This window comes from Neltuma alba, unplaced genomic scaffold (genome assembly GCF_004799145.2).
Source record: "Neltuma alba isolate B1F8T4 unplaced genomic scaffold, ASM479914v2 tig00004191_pilon, whole genome shotgun sequence".
NCBI classification, from domain to species: Eukaryota; Viridiplantae; Streptophyta; class Magnoliopsida; order Fabales; family Fabaceae; genus Neltuma; species Neltuma alba.
In genome coordinates, this window is record NW_021633601.1 from 8,128 (window position 1) to 17,972 (window position 9,845).

The window sequence follows — 9,845 nt, forward strand, 5'->3', positions numbered from 1 at the left end:
GAGACATTACTAACTTCCTTGACCGGTTGACTTGCCAGCTTCGTTTTCCATTTTTGTGGCCCATATATATGTGGACTCAGGCGGTTCTTCCAATCATCTGGTTCTTCTATCTCAGTTAAATTATCAAGGGTTTCGTAACTTTCTTCTGTTTGATGGGAAAAACCATACCTTTCGTGATTTCCCTGTGTTTTATACCCCCAGCTTTCGAAGATTTACCGTAGAGTTTGAGGTTTTACGATCATTCATCAATGTTGGGAAGATCATGCTCTTTTCACTTTGAATTGGACTCTTCTCTTCTTTTCCCATCATCGTGGTAGTTGAATGTGTTAAATTTGACGAACAAAAGTTGTTAGAGGATTTAGTGGCTGTACAGGGATTACAATTTGGATGTATATAGCTATGGTTGGCAATTGCTTCGGTGCCTTGAATTGTTGTAAAGGGAAGAATGAAGCTGCTGGCCAGTCAGATGAACAAGGTACGGACAATCGTGAAGGTTTTGATCTGTCTGATGATAAATTGTCTGAGTCAACAAGTGATCCTGTAATTTTGATGATTTTAGTTCCTCTTTCTTGCATGATGATACAATACATCTGTCATCTGTGTTTCTGATGCAAATAAATTTTGCTACTGTCAAAGATTATCTATCGAGTAGCAGCGAAATGTATTCGATCACTTTGTTTGTAAAATTGTGAATTCCTTTAGTTGAATATGATTCTATAATCTCTTTCTATCACATCTCACTACCCGGATGGGACAATGAATAGAATTCCTGCGTTTAATTGACGGATTTTTGGTACAGATGGAAACTCAGATGTTATTGGAGCTAACTTAAACTATGTAATTAACTTCGTTTACTTGAATGATGCTACAGACACGTAGGAAAACTTATTCGATGTAAATGAGTTGTTCGATTTTTTTTCCTGCCTTTTGGAAATTAGAAGAATCCAGATCTTCTATATTCACAAATTGACGCATATAATGCAGTTGGAGAAAAATAAAAAGGAAAAAGGAAATGGGTATAAAGATAGAAAGTAGATTATACACCGTCTCACTTCTTTTTGTTACTCCCTCCGTTCCTTATTATAAGAGACATTTAGTGCTTATGTCATGTTCCTATATATAAGAGACTTAAAAGTTGTCTCTACTTTTTTGTGTTGATTTCCTATTTTACCCATATTTATTGTCTCAAACTCACACTCTCTCTCCTTTTCACTTCTCTTTCTTTTAATAAATTACCATTGTTCTCTCTCATGTTCTCTCTCCTTATTAATGAGGGTATTTTTGGAAAAAAAATTATACTTTTTACATATTAATTGTTCTTAACTAATTTTAACTGTTTTTTTGATCAACGTAATTCGGTTATTCGTCTCTTATAATAAGGAACGGAGGGAGTACTTTCTTCGCAAATGCATGATTGAAGAGGATTAGAGTTTAGATTATGCCGTGACATTAAATAATGTGTTTGCTACTATTGTACAATAAAAAACTCAACTATGCAAGAGGACATTAAGGTAAGTTCGTTTAATACATTGCTACTAACTCTCTTGAATAACTTAATTCAGTAATTTGGTGGGAGGTAATCAAATTCAATATCCTATTCAAAATGTAACATTAATACTGATATGCTAGTAAAGATGCCTAACTCACCCTCTAGGCCATTTGGGTTTACTCCTTCTTTGCTATCATTATATTTATATTGTCTCTCATTCAATCAGTCCGCGAATTAGAGTGGGAGCTATGCAGGCATCTCTGTGCCCGTTGATACTTGACTTCGTCTAATGTCTACTGATACATTTGTTACTTGGATAGTGTTCTACCTACAAATACATTTATGCCTTTCTTCATTGATGTTCCCTATTTCAAAAATTCAGCCTTCTGCAATTTTTTATGTGTTTTTTGGGCTTTGTGGATGACAGTGATTGCAACTAAAACTTTTAGTTACAATTCAATGCGATCAGCCACAGGAGATTTTCATCCATCTACCAGAATTGGTGGAGGAGGTTATGGAGTTGTCTACAAGGTAGGATAGATTACTATTGGGAGATATTCTTGTCCTTGTATTAACGCCTATGTTGGCTTTCAAACGTGGTGTACACTGTATCACTATATTCCCTTGTTAGTTTGAGTAATTTTTTTTTTTTGGTTTCCTTCTCATTGATATTTTCAGGGTGTATTAAGAGATGGTACTCAAGTTGCTATCAAGTCTCTGTCTGTAGAGTCTAAACAAGGAACAAAGGAATTTATGACAGAAACTGAAATTATATCAAAGATACAGCATCCAAACCTTGTGCAACTTATTGGCTGCTGTGTTGAGGGCCACCATCGGCTGTTGGTGTATGAGTTTTTGGAAAACAATAGCCTTGCAAGTTCTTTGCTTCGTAAGTACCGGAACAATCCAATTAAGCATATGGAAGTGAGTCTTGTCTGAACTGGATAGATATTCAACCTTTTGATTTTGGAAACTAGTTTGTTTACATGGTATCGAAATTTTTAGTACTTCCAAAAGTGGAACTTACCTGTTTGAATCAGATTCGCTTTTCCATTTTCCTTTGTATTGGTTACTTCTGGCTTTCGGAGCACAGAATATAGTCAAAATGTGATATAATCTGTCATTCTTTCAAGCTTAACATTAACTCTCTCTCTCTCTCTCTCTGAGTTGGAGGGATGAAGCCTATTGATTAAAAGCTCAATGTAGGCTTTTCCATGAATTGGGATGCTCTAATAAACATCAAACCTTTAATAGGTTCCAAGAGCAGATGTGTTGTTCTGGATTGGCCAAAGAGGGCTGCTATCTGCTGTGGTACAGCTTATGGTCTTGAATTTCTTCATGAAGAGGCTCAACCAAGCATTGTTCACAGAGATATCAAGGCTAGCAACATACTGCTTGATGGGAACTTTAATCCTAAAATAGGGGATTTTGGCCTCGCAAAGCTTTTTCCTGACAATGTCACTCATGTTAGTACTCGAGTGGCAGGAACGGTGTAAGTAATAATGCACAATTTACATTGTGAATATCGTTCTATATGACTGTTGCCTAAGTTGCGCCTTTTGAATTTCTTAAGAAAGCCTGTTTCTTCTTACTTGTTTAAATCTTCTGTAAACCCATTCGAATATGCATCTAATGATATATAATTATATATTGTTAATTGAAAAAAAAATACAAGGGGCTCATAAAATTTGGTGTTTCTTGTGAATTTTCTCTGGACAATACGAAGACCTATACTGCCTTGAAATTTATTCCTCTCACTCATGTGGCATGAGGTGGCCATTGGATTGGTGTTCTTGGCATGCACTTGTATTTGCTATTTCGATTGTTACTTTCTTTTTGACGAGTCATTTAGTTTTTCATCGCATATTATTACCACGTAAATTATTACGTGTTAATATTTGTTGAAATGCAATGTTTGAGTAAGTGAAGGATAGAAGGATAATGGAGAAACAAAAGAAGTTTCTGATTTCAATTAACTATTTATAGCCTCCTTGAGGCTAAATTAGCACCTGTGAAGTTGAAAGACCAAAGATTACGGACTGCCTTCAGCCTTGCCCTAGTACTAAAAATTCGTCAATATTGTGACAGAATGGGTTCTTGGCAGTTAACTAGATTTGGTCTCAACATATGAACCATGTTTACCCTTTTTTCTCCGTTATTTGCAGGGGATATCTAGCACCAGAATATGCACTTCTAGGACAACTTACAAAGAAGGCTGATGTGTACAGTTTCGGGATTCTCATGCTTGAAATAATCAGTGGTAAAAGTAGCAGTAAAGCTGCATTTGGAGATAATCTCTTGGTTCTAGTGGAATGGGTATCTTTCTAAACTCAAATATCAATTAGCTAACACATGCTAGGATTTTGTCATAGCTTTTCTAATGATCAGAGACACAGACATAATAAGAGAAATAAAGTCACAGTCTATATGAAGTTTTGCTAGGTTTTCCAAGGTTGTCAAGATGAAGATCTTTGCTAGGATCCATCATGGATTTAAAAGATCAAAGCAATGAAATGAAAATGAAATATAATTAAATGAGTATAAATTATACATGTACTCGAGTCAGCTATCACAAATGAGTGTTATGCTGCCCGAGTTACCTGTAACTTGCATAAGCAAATTATATATATAGAATTTTACGCCCATAATTTCATGAGATTTAACTTAATATCCTATTAATTTGAAGAAGATTTATATTTTTATTCCCCTAGGATTGAGATCACAAGATTTTAAGATTTACTAGATCTTGACAGCCTAGAACCATGCTGGATTGCCAACTACTTTAAAAGACAGCTCTTGAAAAAAAAAAAATTTTTTTTTGGGGGGGGGTTCTGGAAACAATATTGCTTTTTTCTGTGCATGCAATGTTACAACAAATGCCTATTCAGTTTTTTCCCATTTCATTGCTTTTTAGTCTTCAAGAACAAGAAGCTTGATCTGATATCTGACTCATCTACTGGTTCCTCAGCTGGATTTAGCATCACTTTATGTCTCTCGGACTTCAAATATATTGGGGAGATTGTTAATATATGAATGTCAAAGTGACTCTGCTGTATCTAACTGTCAATATGACTGCTATATTACTGATATCAATGACTAAAATAAGCCGTTGTCAGCATGTCTGCTCAACTGTTAAAGAGCAGCAATTTTGATTTTAGATACTGAACGCTCAATGTCAAAACTCATACCTTGTGAAGATGTAGTAAAATTTGAGGAATGATGTGTTTATGTCTTTTGATTACATTGCTTTCCAACCAAAAGGGACTGTAAACTGTTGTCATTGGTGCTCTTTTGGAAGATATGTGCTGTTCCCTCTTTGGTTTGCCATTGAGTTTAAAAGAACTTGTTAGATAAGACTTTGTTAATCTGATAGGACATCTATTACCGTTGGAGATTTAAATTTGGGGAAATTTCACTGTAGGACCGCAGAAGATAATTAATTTCAAAAAACCCCCAAAACTTTCTGAAATTTCACTGCAGGACCAAGGGGGCAAACTGATATTAATTCCACAAAGAAAATGACCCTATTGCCCCTCATGTGAACAAGTATGGGAGAACCCATTTGCAAGTGAGGTTAGATAATTTACAACATGCATAGATATATTTACAATTAAAATTAGTCCATTTACATATTACCTTCTTCACCTGAAGAATGTGTCTGGGTGAACAAGTGTGGGACAGCCCATTTGCAAGTGGGACTAGACAATTTGCAACATACATATATTTATTTACAACTGGAATTAGTCCATTTACATGTCACTTCCTTCACCTGAAAAAGGTCTCCGTGAGTGAACAAGTGTGGGAGCGTCCATTTGCAAGTGGAATTAGTCAATTTGCAACATACATACATTTATTTACAATTAGAATTAGTCCATTTACATATCATCTCATTCACCTGAAAAAGGTGCCTGTAAGTGAATAAGTGTGAGAGAGCTCATTTGCAAATGAGACTAGTCAATTTGCAACATATATACCTTTATTTACAACTGAAATTAGTCCATTTACATGTCACCCTGCAATAAGTATTATGAGGGGCAATAGCGTCATTTTCTTTGTGGAATTAATATCAGTTTGCCCCCTTGGTCCTGCAGTGAAGTTTCAGAAAGTTTTGGGGGCTCTTTGAAATTAATTGTCTTCTGCGGTCCTACAGTGAAATTTTCCCTTTAAATTTTGAGGCTTCTTTTACACAATGGACTTCAAAAGCATATGATTGAGGCGAGAGAAATGATTTTTTTTTTCCCCTTTGGTAAAAAAGAACATATGACTGATCATACAAGAGGGTAAGTCGATGTGGCATCCATGTGGGAAAAAATAGCAGAAAATCGATTAAAATGATTTGATAATGTGCGAAGAAAGGGGGTGCCATTGAGGAGAGGTGGGTAGATAATCTTTAGCCCTGTGAAAAGATGTGGAAAGAGACCAAGAAGGACACTTCAAGAAGTCATTAATCAAGATCTTTTAATAAATAATTTACTGAGGTCGTTGTTGTAATAAAGAAACATATGACTGTGAATGCAATGAAAAGCTGCAATATTATTCTAGTCAGATTGGAAGCAACTATATATCTGTGTCTGCTCACTCGAATATGCTTTTATGAGCAGGCTTGGAAGCTGAGAGAAGAAGGCAGGCTTCTGGATATTGTAGATCCCGAACTAACTGCATACGATAAGACGCAGGTGTTGCGTTTCATTAAGGTTGCTCTGTTCTGTACCCAAGCATCCGCACAACACAGGCCCACCATGAAGCAAGTAATAAAAATGCTCACCAAGGATGTGCATTTGAATGAGAAGGCACTGACCGAACCTGGAGTTTATAGGTGGAATAGCTCGAAAGAGTATGGCAATTATTCGTTAAATGGGACATCGTCTTCTCAAATAAACAAGTACAGAAGTTCCAAAAATCCCTACATGACATCAAGCCATTATAGTGGTGCTGATTTGGATACACAGATTCTTCCTAGGTGATTGATTGTTTGCTTCATATTGAAGGATGTTTGGTGGGCACCATTGCATGTAGCCTGTAAATATTTTACTTTATTACTCTCCTTTATTTTTTCCTGCTCATAGGATCATTTGTATTAGTACACCAGAGTTCTTTCAATCCGAAGGGGTCGATGAGAGCATGGGAAACGAATAAGGAGTACAATTTCCAGTTGGCCTGTGTACATATACACTTTTTGTATAATACATAATATTCAATTCATTTGCACGCTAATGACCAATGATAGCCTTAATTGACCTGTGTGCAGACCACCGGTAAACCATACCATGCTACGTCAAGCCCATAAATAGGTTTAGCATAATCTGGGTCGCAAATAAACAAGATGATTCCGAGTTTAACTCCTTATCAAGACACTATCCCAATTTCAACCAACGCCAAAACAGCGGCATTAATAATATGCCTGTTTGCAGGCCACAGCAACCGATCACAGCCTAAAACTATTTTCTAACAATGGGCTGCATAAAGCTACATCAAGCAACCTGCAACTTGAAAGTAAAGATACTTTGTACATATAATAACACCATGCAACTAAGTTATGATGTCCACAGAAGCTGGTTTTCACATCGAAAAGGAGAAAATAGCGGCCCTTCAAGCTGCAGCAACCGGCTCCTGAGTTGCCACCGCCGGTGGCTTGGGGGTAGAAGTACTTGTGCTAACCCCGTCAGTGGGCCCGGTATTAGCATCCTTTTTTGGTTCAGATGATGGAGGTGGCTTAGGCTTCATATGAAGAGGAGGATTATGCTTGAGCTTTAGCAGTATATGTCGCATTCTTGAAAGGTCAGTTGGCTTCCCAGGCTTCGGCCCCTGGATTACAACAATGGAAGGCTTCTTCTCTTTATCTTTTTTGCCTCTTTTCTCTATTGTCGGCACTTCATTGGGAATAAGTTCACCGATTGCTTTCCAATAGTTTTTCTCAGCTTCTGCCTGAAACTTCTTGTGGCTTTCCAAAAATAACTGCTAGATTAAATCCAGTACATAATTTCAGGCACTGGTATAACATTCAAAAGAAATATGCTAAGTGACCTCTTATTAGGGGACGGGAAACTTTACAATCATTGACAGCAGCTATGGCTGCACAAGACCGTTCCGTGATACAAAGATGCCATCATAAAACTGAAAATTTAACATGATGAACTTAAAAAGTGTGCATATTTGTGAAGTCTCAATCTTATCCAAGCTGATTATACCAGAACATAATTATTATTAACGAGACCAAAACCTAAAAGTAAGACCATCTTGGATTTACGTTCATATTCCTTTTTTTTTTTTTTTACCAGAAGATTTATGTTCATACTCAAAAATTAAAAATTTAAACGCAACATCCTATTTTCCTGCACACAATCTAGTCTACCAAGAGTTCTACAGCCTAATTTGTAATCTACCATACTCCGTAACCACCTAATTCGCCCCATTCTGGCCAAGAAGCCCCTCTTAACCGCTATGGGACCTTCAACTGCAAAAGTTCCAGCGCAAATAAGGAGGGAAACAAATCTGTCTCTATTACTCTCGTCCTGTTCGTAATTCCGGTTGGAATTCCGTAATGGAATATTGGAATGGACAAAAAGAGCAATTTATCACTATAATTTATAAATTTATAAATAGGGTCTTCTATGTCGTCTTTATAAGACCTCTCCCACGTGAACTCTGAATACTTCTATCTGAAAAGAAGATTCCATTCAATTCCTCGCCCTCTATTATTACAATTTACAAGCTAAGATGGGGTAGAACATGATACAGAAATGTTGCAAGAACTATTATAAATATCAACCTTAACAGCAACAGGGAGGAAAACAGAGAACTTGGTCTTATACATAGAAAACATCACAAATTGATTTACCTTCTCTTTTTCCCTATTGGACGCTTTCTTATTCTCGACATTCAGCTCGCGCTTCCTGTAAAACTCAATTTTGTACGCCTCTGCTTCTTCTATAATCTGTCTCCGCATCTCTTTCTCCTTCTTCTCCTTCTCTTCCAGTTGAATAGCGTTCTGTCTGCTCAATCACACATTCATGATCATCATCAACATATGCAAAAACTTCAGACGCAGACAGGCAGCAATTCAATTAAACCTAACATTCTATAAACTTAAAACCTTGAAGAAAACCGAAAAGCAGAAAACAGCGATTATGGCCAGTAGAGTTTACCTTCGCCATTCCCTTAGAGCAAAGCCTTCTTCTGGTTCCAAATCCACCGGAGGTGGCAAGACCGGACCACCGGTGGCACCATATTCTCCCTCAAGACCCTTCCCATCATGCTCCGGCGAGAACGCAGTGTCTTCCCTCGCGTTAGAGCGTATCGACGACGGTGATGGAGTCTCCGGAACCGGCTGAGACGAAAACACATAATCTCCTTCACTGTATGACTGATGGCTTCCGAAAACCGGAGACGAGTCGCCGGCCGAATCCTTCACTGAGTCAGCATCGAAGTTGGAGAGAGTTTCAAAGCGCTGAGATTGGAGCCGAACATCATAGCCGTCGACGCCAAGGCCGTCGCCGTCGAACGCCCGGTTGGGACTGCCAAAGGATGACATGGAATGGCCAGACTAACGATGCGGACCGTACAAGCAAAATGATTGACTCGCCCTTGGAGAAGAATCTGGTGAGATGGCGTTACAATCCGAGTTTAAGGGTCCACGAGGATCTAGCGGCCAAGTCTGCTAAGGTTCCAAACCGACCCCACCCATTTTCCATGGTCAATAGACGGCAACCAAGTAAAATATCGTACAATAAGCGGCTAATAGAGTGACACGCTATAAATTACTACTGTGAAGCCGAGTGTACCTGATACCACTTTGGTTCCGGAAAGCATGACACGTGGCTTCTTTTTAAAAAAGGGCAAGTTATAAATTTTTTTTTTGCAAATTAACCTTCCTCCCGGAGGGGAAGGTAAACTACAATAACCCCAATTCGTAATTAAACTAGACTAGGATATTATTATTTTTTTTTTTTTGGCTAAAGTATAGATGTTTTCTATTGAAGACAATCCAATTCAAAACACTGTCAGGTACTAAATATGAGTACCTTTTTCAGTAGAGATTCGAACCTTGGTTCGTCACGTTATGAGTGACTAGTTCCTTCTGCTAGACTGAACCCATGTTAGTTACTACACTAGGATATTAGATGATGCTCACTGGTGTATTAACCTATTGGGCCTGCATGATCGGCCCAGACCACTAAAATAAGTCCTCGTTGGACTGGGTTGCAGCATAAACAAGCAGCCCACATCTCATTCAAAAAAAAAAACAAGCAGCCCACATATAAATACCAAGCTGATTTGAGTTTTTGGTTGGGCATATGGATTTGATCAGCTCATTGTTAATTTATTTTTAACATATTTCCCCCCGCAATTTCACCAC

The 9,845-nt window shown here is 37.7% G+C and overlaps 3 protein-coding genes across 3 annotated transcripts; 2 read left to right on the forward strand and 1 right to left on the reverse strand.

The window, feature by feature from the left end:
* On the forward strand, positions 1-2,428 carry LOC114743943 (cold-responsive protein kinase 1). Its single transcript, XM_028932138.1, has 3 exons — positions 1-475; positions 1,917-2,020; positions 2,168-2,428. Exons 1-3 carry the CDS (start codon positions 388-390, stop codon positions 2,426-2,428), a joined length of 453 nt encoding a protein of 150 aa, XP_028787971.1. The 5' UTR covers positions 1-387.
* A 275-nt stretch (positions 2,429-2,703) lies between these two features.
* On the forward strand, positions 2,704-6,695 carry LOC114743945 (cold-responsive protein kinase 1-like). Its single transcript, XM_028932139.1, has 3 exons — positions 2,704-2,981; positions 3,655-3,805; positions 6,091-6,695. Exons 1-3 carry the CDS (start codon positions 2,704-2,706, stop codon positions 6,451-6,453), a joined length of 792 nt encoding a protein of 263 aa, XP_028787972.1. The 3' UTR covers positions 6,454-6,695.
* Positions 6,696-6,757: 62 nt separating this feature from the next.
* On the reverse strand, positions 6,758-9,109 carry LOC114743940 (clathrin light chain 2). The gene is made up of 3 exons (XM_028932135.1): positions 8,635-9,109; positions 8,328-8,481; positions 6,758-7,444 (listed from the first exon to the last, which is right to left on the reverse strand). Exons 1-3 carry the CDS (start codon positions 9,018-9,020, stop codon positions 7,079-7,081), a joined length of 906 nt encoding a protein of 301 aa, XP_028787968.1. The 5' UTR covers positions 9,021-9,109; the 3' UTR covers positions 6,758-7,078.
* Between the last annotated feature and the right edge of the window lie 736 nt (positions 9,110-9,845).

Bases quoted from the DNA above. Each gene is read 5' to 3' on its own strand.
- LOC114743943 (XM_028932138.1), top strand. From the start codon at position 388: ATGTATATAGCTATGGTTGGCAATTGCTTCGGTGCCTTGAATTGTTGT. The intron at 476-1,916 runs GTACGGACAATC...TGTGGATGACAG, and splicing joins TGGCCAGTCAGATGAACAAG to TGATTGCAACTAAAACTTTT. The intron at 2,021-2,167 runs GTAGGATAGATT...TGATATTTTCAG, and splicing joins GTTATGGAGTTGTCTACAAG to GGTGTATTAAGAGATGGTAC.
- LOC114743940 (XM_028932135.1), bottom strand. From the start codon at position 9,020: ATGTCATCCTTTGGCAGTCCCAACCGGGCGTTCGACGGCGACGGCCTT. The intron at 8,482-8,634 runs GTAAACTCTACT...GTGATTGAGCAG, and splicing joins GCTCTAAGGGAATGGCGAAG to ACAGAACGCTATTCAACTGG. The intron at 7,445-8,327 runs GTAAATCAATTT...TTAATCTAGCAG, and splicing joins CCAATAGGGAAAAAGAGAAG to TTATTTTTGGAAAGCCACAA.
- LOC114743945 (XM_028932139.1), top strand. From the start codon at position 2,704: ATGAATTGGGATGCTCTAATAAACATCAAACCTTTAATAGGTTCCAAG. The intron at 2,982-3,654 runs GTAAGTAATAAT...CGTTATTTGCAG, and splicing joins ACTCGAGTGGCAGGAACGGT to GGGATATCTAGCACCAGAAT. The intron at 3,806-6,090 runs GTATCTTTCTAA...TTTTATGAGCAG, and splicing joins TCTTGGTTCTAGTGGAATGG to GCTTGGAAGCTGAGAGAAGA.